The 19462-nt window shown below is 45.4% G+C and overlaps 3 protein-coding genes across 3 annotated transcripts; 1 reads left to right on the plus strand and 2 right to left on the minus strand.

The window, feature by feature from the left end:
* Positions 1–3699: 3699 nt before the first annotated feature.
* On the minus strand, positions 3700–6082 carry LOC103998718 (4-coumarate--CoA ligase CCL1). Its single transcript, XM_009420272.3, has 4 exons — positions 4974–6082; positions 4686–4884; positions 4269–4482; positions 3700–4190 (listed from the first exon to the last, which is right to left on the minus strand). The coding sequence occupies exons 1-4, from the start codon at positions 5964–5966 to the stop codon at positions 3965–3967; spliced, it is 1632 nt and encodes a 543-aa protein (XP_009418547.2). The 5' UTR covers positions 5967–6082; the 3' UTR covers positions 3700–3964.
* Positions 6083–7527: 1445 nt separating this feature from the next.
* On the plus strand, positions 7528–10696 carry LOC135623514 ((DL)-glycerol-3-phosphatase 2-like). The gene is made up of 6 exons (XM_065126572.1): positions 7528–7688; positions 7773–7997; positions 9619–9679; positions 9875–10022; positions 10151–10227; positions 10304–10696. The coding sequence occupies exons 1-6, from the start codon at positions 7613–7615 to the stop codon at positions 10434–10436; spliced, it is 720 nt and encodes a 239-aa protein (XP_064982644.1). The 5' UTR covers positions 7528–7612; the 3' UTR covers positions 10437–10696.
* Positions 10697–10808: 112 nt separating this feature from the next.
* LOC135622688 (fasciclin-like arabinogalactan protein 14) lies at positions 10809–11940 on the minus strand. The gene has a single exon (XM_065124729.1). The coding sequence runs from the start codon at positions 11902–11904 to the stop codon at positions 11014–11016; it is 891 nt and encodes a 296-aa protein (XP_064980801.1). The 5' UTR covers positions 11905–11940; the 3' UTR covers positions 10809–11013.
* Between the last annotated feature and the right edge of the window lie 7522 nt (positions 11941–19462).

Below are 19462 nucleotides of genomic sequence, written 5' to 3' on the forward strand. Positions count from 1 at the left end.
TGGTGCTCGCTGACCTCTCCTGTAAGCATAAAAACTATAATATACTATTGTTATATCAAAAACTTTAATGTCAAAAATTAAAAATCAAATAATGATAAATCAAATTTATGATATGTACTTTCGGTGCCATTCAAAAAATATTTATTTAATATATAGGTGCATAAAACTACAATTATGTTGATCTGAATTAGACCCATAATCTCAATAACTTCATTTGACTAAATAAAAACGAGAAAAGATCTATAATTTTTTAATAACTTCACGTATCTATGTTGAGTCTCTAGGATGTTTTGTCTATTTATATGTGAGAGTAGATGGTCTATGATAAGTAATTAGGAGAGTCCCTCCCATCAAGATTATCTCCTAAGGAATACTATTATAATTGAATTTTCTTTCTATTGGCTGATAATTATAATCAAAATCCAATCATATTCATAATATATCTTACCTAATTAGATAGAGACACATAATCTAACATTCTCTCACTTGAATTTTGTAAGATATAAAAAAAAATTAAAATCAAAATAAATAAAATAAAAGGTTATTTAAAAATAATTTTACTTAATTATTTTTTGAAATTTTGAAAAAATTTATAAGTACACACAAATTTTACAAAATAAGCTAATAAATTTAATAAACATAATACTACATTAAGTCTAACTACCAATGCGAATCATAGTAGTTGTATGTCATTAATGAAATACTTCCTTCTATGCATTACAATACTATTAACCCTTCGTAATGTAGTTTAAGATGACCTATATAATTTATCTTATCGAGATAATCTTGTTATCATATTTAACTATAATATATACACACATAAATGCGAATAAAATAACATAAATAAATAACTTTAATTGTTTAAACTAGAATGTTGATTATAATGTCCACTCAAATATGAATTACTATATCTTTTATAAGTTGTATAGAAACCCAATTATGAGAATATATTCTTTCGAATACTTTAGACCGTAAAGCCTTAGTGAATGGATCAATAATTAATACATTAAAATTTAAAATTTTAATTAATATTAATTATTTTTGAACTTATTTTTCTAACCATCAAGTAATTTATACTATAATGCATAGAACTATTAAGGCACTTGTCATTTTTAGAGAATAAAATTATTATGATATGTCACAAAATATCTTCAACGATTTAGCAATTAAGTCTAATCATACTAAGTCATAAGATAAAGCTTGATAAATGACCTAAAAATATGCCACAAACAAACTTAATTTTTATTATTGATAATATAATAAAATATTATTTTTATATTTTTCTCTATAAATTGCCCCTCTAACTAATATAAATATAAAACATAAAATGAACTTCCTATTATTAAGATAATTTATAGAATTATTATCTAAAAATATCATCATTTTAAGATAATTAAATTTTATATATGTGATCATATCTCTTCCAGATATCTTATTATTTTCTTTATAGTCTTTTAGTATTTCATTCTTGCGTAACCTTAATATCTATCTAGTATATCAACTATAAAATTAATATTTGGTATAGTAAAAGTGTGAGTATATAATAAACTTCTAACTATACATACATAATAAATTTTTTAAATCTAATTCTTTTCTAAGTTATTTAAAAATACTTGTTTTGACTAAAAATTTTACTTATATTATTTGCTGAACAAAGTTGTGTACTAAATTTCTTTAATATTTGATCAATATATCTCTGAATATTTCAATGTCAATAATATAAGATATATCATTCATATTAACCATATTAAAATTCTTGATGAGAAATTTTTTCGTCTAGTATAATAAACCAATATCACTATTAACAAGAAAAATATTATCCATATATAAGACCAATATAACAAGTTTGCTTCTACTGATCTTCAATATAAATACTGATCAATAACTTTTTAAATTTAAAAAAGTAATGATATTAAGAAACTTTATATACCATTGTTTAGAAGCTATTTATAGTCATAAATGTACTTCATAAATTTACATACCAAAATTTGCATTTCTTTTATTTTCCCTATGAATCATTTAGTTTATTCCATATAAATTTTCTTATCCATATTTTCACTCTGAAAAATTATTTTCGTATCTATATGTATAATTCAAAATCATAATGAGTCACCATAGGTCATGATGTTATTACAATTGCCGCACACAACGACACTACTATAACCATCGTAGTCATTGTGTGCAGTGACATTGTTGAATCCTCCTACGACTAAGGTAGGTCGATCATTGCAAGGTTGTTGTACACAAGCAGCCATGTATGCGGTTGCTATCAGTTGTCGAACCCTATGATGCTTCCACTCCGTACAAAATCACTACCTATAGTTGGGTTGGCAATCACTAGTGGTTATCGTCCTCAACAATATTGTCATCTACAGTAAGTTATCAACGATAATCCATCAATCAAATATGAGGAACCTCACGTTGCTTGTAAGCAGGCGATAAGATGGACGAGATAAGAAAGTAGATCCATAACAAAAATAAATTATTTAAGTATCATAAATCAAAATCAAAGAATACATTTTCAATAGTAAATAGTGCTAATAAACATATTTAAATATAAAATAGATTTGAAATACTTTTACGATCTAAAGTATTTGATTTTAAAATATGGTTATAATATCAATTGTAAATATAAAAATTATAATATACTATTATTGTATAAAAAATTTTAATATCAGAAACTAAAATCAAATAGCTAGATCAAATGTATAATATATACCTTTAGATACCATTAATAAAGCTCTTATTTGATATGTTTATCTTATCTACAATTGCATCATCATCATTTTCAAAAACGAGTGATATTGATCTATAAGGAGAACTAAACTTATCTTCTCCTATTTTTCTATCCTTCATAGGATGAGTATTGGATTAAGAGAAGATTTGTAATCTTGTGACTAAGAAAAAAAAAATATATATCTCAATAATGTCATCTATCGAATCCTTACGAGGTTCTATCTATTTATAAACGAGAGCATAATATTTAAGATAAGTAATTAGGAAAATTCCTTTCACTAAAATCATATCCTAAGTAATTATATTATAATTAAAAAAAATTATTAGTTGATAATTATAATTAAAATTTAATTATATCTAAATACATATTACTTAATTAAATAGAATCACATAATATAGTATCTCCTTCCTTTTACCCGTTTCTTTCGCTTGTCGATGTCGCTTTGAATTAATTCCGTGTACTTCCTTAAAAGAGATGCTACAAGTATTGTATTCTCTTGAAGCTCTTTCCCCTCTACAGAGATTTGCAAATGATGTGACACCAATTATCTCTAAAATGATAATTTCAATTATCAAGATGACATAACAATTATTGAGGTAACCAGTGATACTAAAAAAATCATCATTTCATGTAACATTGATATTCACTTTTCACATATGCTGGTGTACATGTGTCACCCATGAGGTGACAATTTTACCGTGAGACATAAATTATTATTTTTTTTAACATTCTTATAACATAATTTATCTCATCTATCACCTAAAACTTTCTTGTATCACTAGAAAAAACAAAAAAAAAATTAATGGTTGAGGTAAATAGAGTTTAGTTTTTACCGTTAGCGTATATAGTCCAACAAAGAAGTTACAAGATTTATTAGTTATAAAAAATACGTTCCTAATTTTAAAGATTTTACAAGAATTTAATAAATACACATATTCCGAACTCAAATTATAGAGCAAATATAAAAGTTAATCTTGTATATGCAAGTGTATCTGTATTAAATACCACTTTAATAATAAGCTGCAATCATACGTTCCATTCCAACAAATACATCCCATGTCGTATAACAACATTACAAGCTTAATATACCAAATATACACCTTTTATAGCTTCTTCGGGAGACCAAAATACCCCTTCGCAAGCGGCCACCCATAAAAGCACTCCCGGTCGCTCGCCCGGGGCATTTCAGGAAGAAAAAGAAGATATATACGGACCGTGGGATGGAGATCAAGCGGACGCGAACTCACTCGTTAGCTTCGCCCTGAGATCCTTCCTCAGTATCTTTCCCGATGGCGCCTTGGGAATCGCCTCCGTGAAGAATACCCTGTTGATCCTCTTGTAGAACACCACCTGTCTCGAGACGTACTGCTTGATCTCCTCCTCCGTGATCTGAGATCCATGGGCACGGACGACGAAGGCGACGGGGACCTCTCCGGCCACCTCATCCTTCATCCTGGAAAGACGAATTTGCTGCATCAGTATCCATAGAAGAAGCTACGTGAAGGGGTTGAGCAGGGTTGGAGGTACTTACGGGACGACGGCAGCGTCCGCGACGTCAAGGTGGGTGATGAGCAGGGCCTCGAGCTCGGCTGGAGCAACTTGGAATCCTTTGTACTTGATTATCTCCTTCAGCCTGTCGACGATGAAGATCTCGTCGTCGTCGTCCACGAAGCCGATGTCGCCTGTGTGCAGCCAGCCTTCCTCGTCTATGGTGTTCTTGGTTGCTTCTGGGTCATTGAGGTATCCTGTACGACGACAGCAGCAGCAGCCAGCAGGTCAACGTGTGTTCGAACCACTTTGAACACATACACTCTCTCTCTACTTGTTGACAGACAAGGGGATGTGTGCTATCCGTTTGGTTGGTGTGAACGTGTACGGGAATACTATTTTGATTTGGTCAAAGGCTTGTGTGTGTTGGTCAACGGAATGGAACAAGGAGGAGACGGACCTTTCATGATTTGGGCTCCTCGGATGCAGATCTCGCCCCGGTGGTTGCGGCCGAGGGAGGCGCCGGTGTCAGGTTCGACGATCTTGAGCTCGGCGTTCCTCACAACGGTGCCGCACGTGCCGGACTTCATCGGGAAGGGCTCCTTGGCAAACGCCAGGCACATCGAGAGCACCGGCCCTGCTTCCGTCATCCCGTAGCCCTGAGAAATAGAGATTGGATCGTTTTGAGTCGTTCGCGTGAGGTGGTGGATCGAACATTTACGTTGTGTTGTAGTGTTGTGTGTCTCACCTGGCCGAGCTTGGCGTTGGGGAGCTTCGCCATGAACTTGTCCTCCAGCTCCTTCCCCATGGGCGCCGCACCTGACATCACCGTCCTTATCGACGACAGATCGTAGCAGTCCACCAGCGGGCTCTTCACGAACTCCAGCACGATCGGTGGCACGAACGGCGCCACCGTCACCCGGTACCGCTGCACCAGCTCCAGCATGGCTGAGATCTCGAACCGCTTCATCATCAGGATGGCGGCGCCTGCCCGAAGCCCGCAAAGCAGCACCGAGTTGAGGGAGTAGATGTGGAAGAGCGGCAGCACGCAGAGCAGCACGTCCTCCTGGTGGAAGTAGAGGTTGGGGTTGTCGCCGTCCACCTGCTGGGCCACGCTGGTGATCAGGCTCCGGTGGGTCAGCATGACGCCCTTGGGCAGCCCGGTCGTCCCTGAAGAGTACGGCAGTGCCACCACGTCGTCGGGGTTGATCTCGACCTCGGCGAGGTTGCGCTCGTCGGCGGCCAGGAGCTCCGAGAAGGCGCGGCAGCCCTCCGGCGGGTGGTCGACGCACACGACGGTGACGCCGCACTCCCGCGCGAACTCCCGGACCTTGTCGACGTAGCAAGACTCCGTGAAGATGACGCGAGCGCCGGAGGCGGCGGCCTGCTTGTGGATCTCCGCCGGGGTGTAGAAGGGGTTGGCGGTGGTGGCGACGGCTCCGCGGTGCGAGGCAGCCAGGAAGGCAATGACGAACTCAGGGGAGTTTTGCAGGAGGATCATGATAACCTGGCCCTCCCCAACGCCGAGGCCGTGGAGGCCGGCGGCTGCGCGGCGGGCGGCGACGTCGACTTCAGCGTAGCTCATGACAGAGCCGCTGGCGCCGTCGATGATGCATGGGCGGTCGGCGAAGTCGGCCAGATGCTCGAAGCAGTAATCATGGAGCGACCGGCGGTTGTCGATCTCGATGTCCGGCAGCTTCGACCTGAAGATGGTCTTCTCCGGCATCGAGTACGAACCCATGGCGATAACCAAGGCAGCTGCTCTGCTGACAGTAGAAAACAAAAAGAAGAGTAATCTGGCTGCGCTCTCTTCCCTGAAGAAGGAGATGGTGGGAGGAGGCACGCAAGATAATATACCGGCGAAGCGCATCGGGGAGTTGGTGAGGACACTTGGCATTAACAAAATTCCTATTGGGTAAACAGGAAGACAAATGCTGATGTGGGTTTGGTGAGACACGTCCGAGCGCGGGATTGCGGCAAGCAATTGTTGAACGCGGACGGTAAACCAGCGGCCAAGATCTCCTTTCGCAAGCGTTTTTACCAACCACATCACGATCGCAGCCGTCCATGGAGACGCGAACCGGACCGGCTTGGACCCGATCTCACCTACCCCGAACCGGATGGGTGGGAGGTGGGTGGGCATGACGTCGGCGTGGCGTGACCCGACTCACACCATGGAGAGGAGAAATCAGGACCGTCAGATCGGAATCGATGGCGGAAGATGCGATTGGCGGGTGATGGAGATGTTGACGTAGGAATTGGTGCGATCTCACCAACCTTGTGTTGGATAATATGCCAACTTAAGCATATTTATCTTATAATAAATCTTAGCTTCGGTATTTGGTCTCATACAACCAAAATAATAGCAAAATCCATGACGTGATGCATGCGAGGCAAACATGCATCTATTTCTCTCTCGTTATTAGCTTCCAACATTATAGATGATATTTTCCGTATCTAATTATATTGGAATTGCAGTTGTATGACATCTTTATTTGATTTAAATACTAAGTTGAACAGCAACTAATATATTATTTAGAACTCATTTGACTTAAATTCTTTTTGCTTACCAACCACATTGATCAAGGTCTACAAGTCCAGGAACACAATCAACAATGTTGCTTACTAGAACAAAAGTGGGATAATATAAAAAGGAAAAGAAAAAGAAAGGTGGAAGAAGATGAACCACTATTTTGGATCATTCTTCTTCCACTTTGTATTGTGAAACTTTTGACCTATGATGATGAGTTACATTGGTCGATCCTCCTTAAAGTCACCAAGAAAACTATGTGTCAACCAACAGCAACTACCACCTTGACAAGGGTCCTTCTGTGTCAATGATGCATGAAATCAGATGATAGGCATTAGATATGAGGCCATCAGAAGAAGATGCATTGGACTCCTCTTTTCATTTTTGGGATCATATGTAGGGGTGAGAGTGGATCAGGCAATATATATATATATATATATATATATATATATATATATATATATATATATACAAAAGTATTTCTCTATTATGTATTCATACCGTTGAACACATTTGAATGTTATATATACATATTTATATATTAAATCTTGGTTGCTCTAAATGTGTAAACATTATCGTACTTGCTTAACTTACCCAAAAAAGCACCCCATCTCTCTGCTATGACGGTTTCTTTTTCTCTTTACGTAGGTGAAGGTATGAATCTGGGTAGAACGAAAAATAAAATAAACACGAATAGTGAGGAAAAGGTTTCGTGTGCGGATCCTGGATTTGGGGGCGGTGTGGGTGTCCAGTACTTGAGGAGGAGGAGCATCCGAATCCGATAACAAAAGGAAGAGAGGGAGACCAGTCTGCTCTACACCGACACCGTTGGCGGCCGCTCCGGCGCAGATCTGTTCATGGCGACCCCGCTCCTCCCCCGCGTTCGAGCCCCCATCACCCACGTTATCTTTGACATGGACGGCCTCCTCCTCGGTATGCTATCGATGTGTTCCCCCTCTCCCCCTCTGTGATCCTCTTGTTGGTGTCGTTGACGTGCGATCGCTTTGCGATGCGTAGACACGGAACCGTTCTACACGTTGGTGCAGGAGAAGATCCTGGCGAGGTTTGGGAAGACATTCGACTGGTCTCTCAAGGCCCAGATGATGGGGAAGAAGGCCATTGAGTCCGCCCGAATCTTCGTCCGCGAGTCCGGCCTCGATGGCCTCCTCACGCCCGAGGCCTTCCTCGAGGAGCGGGAAGGGATGCTGCAGGACCTCTTTCCCACGTGCCAGCAGTTGCCCGGTGAGTCGATGATCTACGTTCGTGGCCGTATTTTGCCTTTCTCTTTTCTTGATCTTTTGAATTCATGACGTATTAGATGATTGACGTGTTAGAAAAGGCAAAAAAAGAGATGCTTTTTGTTTTGATTTCTGAGTGCGCAAGTGCATAACTATTTGCAGTCCAGGTGTTCGGTATAATGCTTGTGAACTTCTGTGAAGAACTTTTGGAGGTTGTTATTCTGCTTTATCTTTTGCCTGAATGGATGGTTCAGTAGCTATACATTGGTTTCATGAATGCATGCTGGATCTTGTGGAAATTTCTTGCTTGAAGTTTCAGCATTCGATAGTAATTGTTCTTGACCAAAATTGAGTGAAGGCGCCAACATAGACAATTTGAAGATCCTTGAATATGCCAAAACATAGTTGGTAGTTCCATTTTAGCACTCTCAAGGAATGATAGATTGGATGATGTAGTTGAAAAAGAGGACTTGGGAGTAGTGTGATGGATGATCAAATCATATATAAAGACATCCTTGGAATGTAGGAAACTATGAGTCAAACGAAGTTCATGTGCTTTAGGTGGCTGGTAGACCGCTTACATCCAAAGCGCCTTTTACCCTTTGTTAAAGAAGTAGAAGGATCTATTGGTGTTGTACTGTTCTGCGAGATTAGGTATGGAACTAGTGACACCCTTGTGATCTTGTCTTCCTACTATAGAACGGTCAATGAAGAGATCAGGGTCTCTGTGGGGCAGGAATAAACCAATGCGATGTTAAGCATTGGATAAATGCTCAGACCTTGAGATTACATAGGTTGTCTTATGCTTTTGTGTCAAACCAATTGACTCAGCAAATGGAGAAAATAACACATTAGAAAGAGACCCTACCTGGATCTAGCTCTTAGCTCTCAGAATAAGCACCGGTCATTAGATGGTAACTTTGTTGTTTCAGAACATTGGTGGTCAATGAATAGCTAAATGATTCCACTTGAAGCTTGCTGGTCATAAACTATTTAATAGTTTGACAACTTATACATTTTACTCCATTTTATGAGTTGGCACTCTAGGAAAATTCCTGCATAACCTCATATGGTAAGGCATTTACACAGTAGGATAGGTGATGTTCAGTTTTGGAGTTGAGTGTATGTGGAAATGCTTGCTTTATTTTGGTTGCACAACTAAAGTGCTCAGCAACTGTTTTGTAAGGTTAAGTATAGGCATAGCTATCTGGATATTCCATAATATGAAAAATAATTAAGTCCATTTTCAGATATCAGGAATGATATCATTGTCTACTTTACCAAGTGGTTGCAGTGCTCTTAGAAGAATGACTCTCCAAGTTCAAACAGAAGTTTCTTGCTTTCTCAGGCACTCAAGAGTGCCTCATAAGATAGATATTGAAATTGAATTGCCAAAGGATATCTGTTAACATTTGATTTATGTGTGTTGAACTTTAGTTTTGGATGAGTATTGATTTCCCTACATACTTGCATGGCAAAGATGCATTTCTATAGGCAGAGGTAGATCCACCACAAACAAAAACAATCTTTTAGTGCTTAAGATATTTTATTTTTTTCCTTAGGTATCAGAAACTTTTCTTCTATCATGTTGCTGAGTTTTAGTTGCATAAATTATTCTCAAACAGGTGTCAAGAGACTTGTCAGTCATCTCCATGCTAAGGGGATACCTATGTGTATTGCAACAGGGTAAGTTATTTTGTCATACTCACTTCGTTACTAGTTTGGATGAGACGTTTTGTGTTTTGATCCTTGAAGATCTGCTTACTTCTGGGAATAATTTTTATCTTAAAATCCTATTTGCTAGTGTTCCTTTTCCTAAAATGTGGCCTGCCCATGAGCCCAAATGGGACATTATTTCCAATAATTAACAATTTTCGACAGATCTCATAAGCGGCACTTTGCTCTGAAGACGCAAAATCATGGTGAGATAATTGCTATGATGCACCATGTGGTCATGGGTGATGATCCAGAAGTGACAAAAGGCAAACCTTCTCCTGAAGTATTTCTTGCTGCTGCAAAAAGATTCGAGGTGCCAATGATCAATTTGTTCTGTGAATAGATATATGCGGTTTTACTCTTTAAGTTGTGAGAAATGGATCATGATCATCTCTTACATGGTTTCCAATTTATGCTCATTGGATATTGCCTATTAAATAGGGTAGCGTGGACCTAAGCAAGATTTTAGTTTTTGAAGATGCACCATCAGGAGTAGCAGCAGCTAAAAATGCCGGGATGTAAGTGATTGAGATACACATCCCCATCCAGTCACAAATCGTTTTCTCATTTCCTTCTATTGAATGCTTCATGCAGGAATGTGATTATGGTCCCAGATCCTTGTTTGGATGCTTCGCATCAGAAAGAAGCAGACCAGGTTCTTGGTTCCCTAATGGATTTCAAGCCAAAAGAATGGGGCCTGCCGGCGTTCGAGCCGAGCAATGAATAATTTGCTGTGCCTGCTACATGCAAGCAATTCTCTCTTAGTTGCATCCAATCGTCTTCAGGAGGTCACAAACTTCTAATTATTTTCTGCAAGATAATTGTGCTTTACCTTAGGTGAATTTGCACACATTTACTTCTGGAAATTTGGCCGAAAGCCAAACATATTATTCATCTCTGTCTAACCAAGTTATGTATGCTTAGTAAGCTGGAATAATTGACAGGCCAATTTGATACCTGAATAAGATGGAATGCTTTTAGATTGAAGTAGTGTTTGATGGTTGTTGGATTTCATGTTCTTCTGTAGCTGGCTGTGAAATCTGTCTTACAAACCAACTAGAGAGAGAGAGAGAGAGAGAGAGAATACAATATCAAAACATGTGTGTCAAAAACGCTCGAGTTATGCATACATTGCAGGTCTGCTTTAAGTGCAGAGAGACATACAATTACACACCAAGGACCTTTACTTTGTGACTATACTTGGTGTTATACTCATACTATCTCATGACCATGCAAAACCATGCAATAAAGATGCATGCTTGGTCATGTACGTACGTAACACTAAAGGTCTCTGTCGCTCTCTCTTAACTCATTTGGAGAGAACCTAACATGGCGAAAGCCATGGTAATAGCAACTCCAGCACCAGCAACCACACGCTCGGCGGCTGAAGATTCACCTGCCGGAGCGTCGGCGTCGTTCGACGGAGCTCCGGCCGGTGATCCGTCCGGGCTCATTGGGCCCGGCGGTGACGCCACAGGAGTGTCTGAAGCCGGTGCGTCTGCCGGTGCGTCCGCCGGTGAGGGCCCGTTCGACACGTCACTCGGAGACGCTGCGTCGGGAGTTGGTGATGGGGCGTCTTTGGAAGGGGCCAGCGTCGGTGTCAGTGTTGCATTCGCCGGCGCAGGTGCCGCGACTGGCGCTGCCGTCGGCGATGTGCTGTGGTTGCTGGCCCCACCGCTGATGCTGGGCGGGACGATGACGCTGCTGATCTGGATGACCGAGATGTTGTAGGGCCGCGTCGCCACGACCTTGACGAAGTTAGCGACCAGGGACGAGCCCGGCACGGCGGAGCCGAAGGCAATCTGCCCGTTGCCCATGTTGGTCACGTTGAGGAACCCGTTCCGGCCGGAGGCGAGGCCGGTGGCCTGGAAGAGCGTGGTCAGAATGGCGGTGTGGTTGGGGAGTTTGTGGAGCTTCGCGTCGTCGTAGTAGTCAAGTACGACGTGCACCGAAAGGATCTTCTTGAGTTCGTCGGTGGGGCGGCTGGAGACGGACGAGGCCGCACCGTTGTCGACGGCGAGGACGGTGATGGTGCGGCGGCTGTTGATGTCAGAGACCAGCTGGGTTTGAGTGAGGAGGCTGTTGAAGGTGGAGAAGTCGTCGAACTGGGCGAGGATCCTGGTGATGTTGTGGGAAGCTGCCAAGGGGAAGAGAAGGAAGGGGAGGAAGAAGAGAGTGGGTGGTCTCAAAGTCATGTTTGCGAGGTCTTCTCAAGCTAGGACGGAAAAGAGGAGGAGAGGGGTGATGTAAGTAGAGAAGTTTCCTAGGTTTATATAATGGATGTATCCATCCCTGGTTGACTTGGATTTAGGAGGATAAGTGGTTGACCTTTCTCCATATTCTCTGTCCAAGAAGAGCAAGTTTGATCTTTTCCCAGTAGCCATTTTTGGTACATTTGGATCCACAAACGGATAACAATAGGTTTACTAAATGTTGAGTGATCAAGAAATCATCTTTCTTTCAGCCACTAAACCAAACTTAAATTTGACAGTAAATAACAAGGTATATGACTTTGGTCTCAGTTCTCATCAAGGTTTGTAATATTACCCAGTAGTTTCATCACCAAAAACTAAATTATTATTTGTGAATTTTATGTATAAAGTTACATCAGCCTAGTTGAGTCTAATTTTTAATAAAAAGATTACAGGACATTTACCTATAATGTTATATATTTGAGCAAGTTATCCAAAAAAAATTATTATTTTTACTTTTTTTCATAAATCATCCCGTTTTACTTGATTTTCAAAGAGCACTCATTATTATTTTTAAAAGATAAGATTACATGTAGCCTCAACCCCATTATGAGTGTCTCTTGCCTCTGTCTCATCACGAGGCTATGTCACCTTCATCATATTTTCTTGACATCAGCGCTACTTATAAAGGCACATTGTCATCCTCACAAGCCTCATGAGGCCCCTTGTTGTTATGCCTGTCATTGCGTCATTGTCTTCACAAGCCTCGTGAAGCTCTCATCGTTGTCCTCATCAACTCACTTTCACCCTTTGCTCTCCATGACTTTCGTCTACTGCTTTTATCCCTTACTTCCACTTCTACCACATGGGACTTTCCCTCCCTCCTCCCCTCCATCTCTACCATAGCCCATATCGTTTTTGTCATTTCCATCTCATCTCAATGTGGCAGGTGGGAACAGGTGAGCAGAAGTAGTGGATAGCGAGGAACGGGGGGAGCATTGGGCAAAAGCGAGGAGGGGTGTGCTCCTTCAGTGCTAGAGGCCTAGAATCCAAGAGACTGAGGAGAAGGCCAAAATACCCACCTTGAAGTTGGCATTGCAAGAGGCATTCAAGGTGGAAGTGAGGAGAGAAGCAACAACAACGACATGGGCTGTGGTGGAGATAAAGGTAGCAAACAAAAACATTAGTGACAATAGCGACGGACAAGAGTGAGAGTGCATTAGAGAGTGACGAACGAGGGCAAGGGTGGAGGTGATGGACGAGGGTATGATGGTGATAGTAGAGGCAATGGGGTAACAACAGCGATTGACAAGGCAAAGGCCAAGGTAATCTCATCATTTAAGAAATAAAGGATGCTCTATGAAAACAATAAAAAAATTAGGTTTCTTTTAAAAGAAATTTGGCCTATGTATTTTTGGTTAACCAACTTATAAAGTGAATGGGGGGGGTGGTCTCGGGACGGTCGTGGCTCGGTTTGGAGGTCCGGATGTTGGGGATCTCGGGCGGCGTCCCTCGGGGTCTCCCGGCGGCCGAGCACGGTGGTTCAGGTCGGGTCGGCGGGTCGGGTCAGGAGAAAGCTCCGCCGCAGCACCGGGAAGAGTGGTTCGGGTCAGGAGGTCAGGTTGGCAGGTCGGGTCGGGAGAAAGCTCCGCCGTAGCGCCGGGAAGAGGCGATCCCGTCCTTCGCACTTGCACACAGGTCGGGCCGGGAGCTCGGCCCGACCCCTCCGACGATCAAGTTAGCGATGTGGAGAGGGTTTTGGAGGAAGAGATGCCTCCAAGTGCGTTGTGCTTGTGTTCCCCCCTTTGTTCGTTTAGAACTCTAGGGTATTTATAGATGAGTTTTGATGTTACCTGATGTGGCTGGTTGCAGGAGGCAGGCTGATAGCGTCTGACCTGGGGTTGGCGTGACGTGAAGAACTAAGCCTGAGTTAGGCGTTAATGTCGACTTCCTCGGGCAGTGTATTGCCCAAGCATGGCTGACGTCATGGCGTGTTACATCGTCATTTTTACCCTTATCATATTCCCCCCCCCCCCCCGAAAGGAGCTATGCGTCGGTTGTTGTATAAGAGGAGTCTGATGCATGGCTTCTGTCTTCAGACGGGCTGGCCGCGCGGACGAGGTCTCGGGGAACATGGAGCCAAAGGGCCGAGGAGCCCGATGCAGGCGGGCTTGGCCGCACAGGCGTGTCTCGGGAACATGGAGCCAAGGAGCACGACGCAAGCGGGCTGGCCGCGCATGTGTGTCTCGGGAACATGGGGCCAAGGAGCACGATGCAGGCGGGCTGGCCGCGTAGGTGTGGTCTCGGGCATTATGCGGTCGAGGATCACAACGCAGGCGGACAGACTGCGCGGGCGTGGTCGCGTTGGTCATGCGATCGAGTAGCACGACGCAGGCGGACATACCGCGCAGGTGTGGTCGCGATGGTCATGCGACCGAGTAGCACGACGCAGGCGGACAGACCGCGCAAGTGTGGGCTCGGGCATCATGCGGCCGAGGAGCGCGATGCAGGCGAGCTGGCCGCGCAATTGTGTCTCGGGAACATGGGGCCAAGGAGCACGACGTAGGCAGGCTGGCCGCGCAAGTGTGGTCTCGGGGAACATGGAGCCGAAGGGCCGAGGAGCCCGATGCAGGCGGGCTTGGCCGCACAGGCGTGTCTCGGGAACATAGAGCCAAGGAGCACGACGCAAGCGGGCTGGCCGCGCAGGTGTGTCTCGGGAACATGGGGCCAAGGAGCACGACGCAGGCGGGCTGGCCGCGTAGGTGTGGTCTCGGGCATTATGCGGCCGAGGATCACGATGCAGGCGGACAGAGTGCGCGGGCGTGGTCGCGTTGGTCATGCGACCGAGTAGCACGACGCAGGCGGACAGACCGCGCAGGCGTGGTTGCGATGGTCATGCGACCGAGTAGCACGACGCAGGCGGACAGACCGCGCATGTGTGGGCTCGGGCATCATGCGGCCGAGGAGCGCGATGCAGGCGAGCTGGCCGCGCAGTTGTGTCTCGGGAACATGGGGCCAAGGAGCACGACGCAGGCAGGCTGGCCGCGCAAGTGTGGTCTCGGGGAACATGGAGCCGAAGGGCCGAGGAGCCCGATGCAGGCGGGCTTGGCCGCACAGGCGTGTCTCGGGAACATGGAGCCAAGGAGCACGACGCAAGCGGGCTGGCCGCGCATGTGTGTCTCGGGAACATGGGGCCAAGGAGCACGACGCAGGCGGGCTGGCCGCGTAGGTGTGGTCTCGGGCATTATGCGGCCGAGGATCACAACGCAGGCGGACAGACTGCGCGGGCGTGGTCGCGTTGGTCATGCGACCGAGTAGCACGACGCAGGCGGACAGACCGCGCAGGTGTGGTCGCGATGGTCATGCGACCGAGTAGCACGACGCAGGCGGACAGACCGTGCAAGTGTGGGCTCGGGCATCATGCGACCGAGGAGCGCGATGCAGGCGAGCTGACCGCGCAGTTGTGTCTTAGGAACATGGGGCCAAGGAGCACGACGCAGGCGGGCTAGCCGCGTAGGTGTGGTCTCGGGCATTATGCGGCCGAGGATCACGACGCAGGCGGACAGACCGCGCAGGCGTGGTCGCGTTGGTCATGCGGCCGAGTAGCATGACATAGGCGAGCAGACCGCGTGTGGTGGACTCGAGCAGTGCATGGCTGAGGGAAGTGGCTTGGGCCGAGAGACAACTCAGGCGGGCAGGCCGCGCTGAGGTGAACTCGGCAGTGTATGGCCGAGAAGCTCGGCGTAGGCAGGCTGCGGCCGAGGGACCCCGCTCAGGCGGGCAGGCCGCTCTGAGGTGAACTCGGGCAGACTGCGACCGAGGGACATGGCTCAAGTGGGTAAGTCGCGCTGAGGTGGACTCGGCCGTCTACGACCGAGCCGTGCGAATGCAAAAAAAAGGGAGGTTAAACCGAAGCTAATCGTGAGCCAAGAGGCGGTCAGGTAAACATGGAGCCTTTGCTTGGAAGAGACTGAGGAAGGGGCTAGATTCCTTGCACGAGGATTACACCGGATAGCAACCGCGGGTGCTTGACCGCTGCTACGGGGCTCGCCGCCCAGAGTCACTCCTCTTCCTTGCGGTCACCCAAGCCTCCGTCGTGACGTATCGATTGGCTCGCTGGAGCATATCTGGTACTGTGGTGGGGGGTCGCTCTACGAGGGATCAGCAGAATCTGGAAGGTCGCAAGCCTACCATGAACGCCTGCACTAACAGAGAGGGGTGAGTGTCCGGTAAGCTCCGGATTTGCGTGGCAAAGCGATCCATAAAATGTGAGAGGGGCTCGTCCTCTCTTTGTTTGAATCCGAGGAGTAGTGCCGCGGAGGGCTTCGGCCAGGCATGGGCTGCGAAGTGGAGCTCGAAGTCCTTGGCGAGTTGGCCGAAGGAAGTGATTGCTCCGATCTTCGGGCCGCTGTACCATGTGCGGGCCGGACCCCTCAGGTTCGTGGGAAACGCCCTGCACATTAAAGCGTCAGACGTTCCGTACAGTGTCGAATGGGCACGGAAAGCGGCAACATGGTCCTCCGGGTCAGTGGAGCCATCGTATGCGTCCAAAGAAGGGAGCTGGAAGTTCGGGGGAACGACGTGATCTCGTATCTTTGGTGCGAACAGAGATCCTCGGTGTGTGTCCATCCCAAGCTCTCCCTCTGAGTTGCGAAACTCCTCTAGTTTGTCGAGCCGCCGACTAAGAAAGCATAGCTGGGCTCGCAGGGAGTCCGTTGACTCCGGAGATAATACCTTGGGCTCCGGGCGGCCGCTCGGGTTTGTCCTTACTGGATCCCGAGTGGGGTCGGTCTGACCCGAGGAGAAGTGGAAGGCTCCAGAAGCATCACGTGGGCCCGAGCGGGTGGCTCTTGTTGCCGTAGCGGTTGAGTCATAAGTGGGGGTGTCGGTTGGGAGACGAGCGAGATGATGGTTTGCACCATATCCGTCAGAGCTCGGACTTGACGAGCGAGGTCGTGAAAGGCCTCGAATGACACCGGCGAGGGGACGCTCGGAGCGCCCTCGGGCGAAAGCAGATCCAGGTTGTCGAATGAACGCCAGTAGCGTTCCGAGGTCGCGGGGAGGTCATTAGCCCGCGGCCCGTCGCGCAAGGGACGCACGATCTGCGCCCCTGCTAAGAATGATCCCTCGGTAGGGAGTTCGTCGGGATCAGTCTGAGGATCCCTCGACATTCGGGCCCTTCCTCTAGCGCCAAAATGATGGGGGGGGGGGGGCATCCGTTTAAGCCGTGGCCTCGGGGCCGTCGCGGCTCGGTTCGAGGGTCCGGATGTCGGGGATCTCGAGCGGTGTCCCTCGGGGTCTCCCGGCGGCCGAGCACGGTGGTTCAGGTCGGGAGGTCGGGTCGGCGGGTCGGGTCAGCAGGTCGGGTCGGGAGAAAGCTCCGCCGTAGTGCCGGGAAGAGTGGTTCGGGTCGGGAGGTCGGGTCGGCAGGTCGGGTTGGCAGGTCGGGTCGGGAGAAAGCTCCATCGCAGCGCCGGGAAGAGGCGATCCCGTCCTTCGCACCTGCACACAGGTCTAGCCGGGAGCTCAACCCGACCCCTCCAACGAACAAGTTAGCGATGTGGAGAGGGTTTTGGAGGAAGAGATGCCTCCAAGTGCGTTGTGCTTGTGTTCCCCCCTTTGTTCGTTTAAAACTCTGGGGTATTTATAGATGAGTTTTGATGTTACCTGATGTGGCTGCTTGCAGGTGGCAGGCTGATAGCGTCTAACCTGGGGTTGGCGTGGCGTGAAGAACTAAGCCTGAGTTAGGCGTTAATGTCGACTTCCTCGGGCAGTGTGTTGCCCAGGCATGGCTGACGTCATGGCGTGTTACATCGCCATTTTTACCCTTATCATAAAGAATCCCAAAATTTCCTTTCATTTATAATATAATGGTCCAATTATATTCTTCATTATTTTACATTTATAATATTATCCATAAAAGTATGATTATTTGCATATAGATCCTCAACCTATATTTAAAATAAGATGAGTGTTGGTATTGTAGTAAAATACTTGGTATACTTAGCAAGTGTAAGTAGTATGATAGCATGTGTACAACATGCTCTCAGAAGATTATTATCATCTCAACTTTATCTGGTGTTAAAAGTATCTAAGTTACCTAATCTGTTAATATTTTATCATATTAGATTAATATACAGCACTCATGCGATATTCATAAGCAAGAGTCAATATAGACCTTAACTTTGTATTGTTCACAAAAAAATTATAAAAATAAGAAAAATATATTAAAATGACAAACATACGAATAACATATCATCACATAAAAAGGGCAAGATAATATGGATCATAAGCAACATAAAATAATTGACTTTTATAAAATATAAAAGGTTATTTAAAATAGACGAACAATTACACACAAAAAGAGTCACCAGAGCATACGCAAGCCAACATACTCGCTTTCCTAAAAGTGCAGGATTAAGGAGATATGTAGTAATGTAAATTACACAAATGAAAAGAAAACTAGAATTTAGAATGGTTCGATAAATGTGACATACATCCACTTTCGGATTCCTCCTCCGATGAGGTCACCGGCGTCCAGTAAAGGCCTTCCTTCAATAGGCGAAGGCAAACTACCTTTTATAGCTTTTCTCCTTTTGCCGGGTTTAGGAGATAACCCTTACAAGTCTCACTCATCTTTCTTGGATGGTTACAAGGTTAAGAGATGAAAGAGGAGAATTCTTTACTTTTACAACACTTTAAGACTCAAGAACTCAAGATTATGCCAATAGCTTTTCGTGCCCTTTCATGAAAATAGTGGGGTTTTTATAGGCCCCAATGACTTCAAAATTAGAGTAAAAAAGTGTCTTATCCTAGATTTTCGGGGTACTGACGGTACCACCACCATTACTGGGCAATACGATCGCCTGACAAAGCTCGGAGACCGAGCTCTAGCGGTACCACCGCCTGATAGGGGCGGTACCACCGTTGGCAGCATTAACTGCTGACAATACCACCGCCTGACAAGGGCGGTACCATTGCCCAGAATTCCTAGGAGATCGAGTCTCCCAAGCAGTGCCACCACCGACCAGAAATTTAGCATCCTGGTTGGGCCTTGAATCCGGCCCAAACCAGCCCAACTCTAAGCCCCGTTGGCCCCTAACAGAGTTGATGGGATTACCTCCCAAATCAACTCTAATTATCGTTTTAACTATGATTAAGGCAAGCATGGTCCAGTATGCCGACTTTTCACTCGGTAATTTTCTGGTGAACTTCTCGGTGAGTCTTCCGGCGAGCTTTCGGTGAACTCCCGACCAGCTCTTGGCTAGTCTTCTAGCGTGCTTTCGGCGATCTCCCAACAAGCTTTTGGCGAGTCTTCCAATGTGCTTCCGGTGATCTCACGATGAACTCTCTGCAAGCTCTCGGTATATCATCCGAGTCTTTGACTCTGGCCCATCATCTGCTTTACGTCTTACTACTATCGTAGCTAATCCTGCACACTTTTCTCAACATATAAATTAGATCAAACAAATTACGATTGACTTCATCATCAAAATATTTAAGATTAAAGACATATATACCACCCCTCAAATAGATAATTAAAGTCCCATGTGTCACCATA

The sequence above is a fragment of the Musa acuminata genome, chromosome BXJ2-9 (genome assembly GCF_036884655.1).
Source record: "Musa acuminata AAA Group cultivar baxijiao chromosome BXJ2-9, Cavendish_Baxijiao_AAA, whole genome shotgun sequence".
In the NCBI taxonomy this organism is placed as follows: domain Eukaryota; kingdom Viridiplantae; phylum Streptophyta; class Magnoliopsida; order Zingiberales; family Musaceae; genus Musa; species Musa acuminata.

Excerpts from the sequence above, each read along its gene's own strand:
- LOC135623514 (XM_065126572.1), top strand. The coding sequence starts at position 7,613 with ATGGCGACCCCGCTCCTCCCCCGCGTTCGAGCCCCCATCACCCACGTT. Across the intron at positions 7,998-9,618 it reads CACGTGCCAGCAGTTGCCCG|GTGTCAAGAGACTTGTCAGT; the intron begins GTGAGTCGATGA and ends ATTCTCAAACAG. Across the intron at positions 10,228-10,303 it reads GCAGCTAAAAATGCCGGGAT|GAATGTGATTATGGTCCCAG; the intron begins GTAAGTGATTGA and ends TGCTTCATGCAG.
- LOC135622688 (XM_065124729.1), bottom strand. The coding sequence starts at position 11,904 with ATGACTTTGAGACCACCCACTCTCTTCTTCCTCCCCTTCCTTCTCTTC.
- LOC103998718 (XM_009420272.3), bottom strand. The coding sequence starts at position 5,966 with ATGGGTTCGTACTCGATGCCGGAGAAGACCATCTTCAGGTCGAAGCTG. Across the intron at positions 4,483-4,685 it reads AGGAGCCCAAATCATGAAAG|GATACCTCAATGACCCAGAA; the intron begins GTCCGTCTCCTC and ends GTCGTCGTACAG. Across the intron at positions 4,191-4,268 it reads GCGGACGCTGCCGTCGTCCC|GATGAAGGATGAGGTGGCCG; the intron begins GTAAGTACCTCC and ends TCGTCTTTCCAG.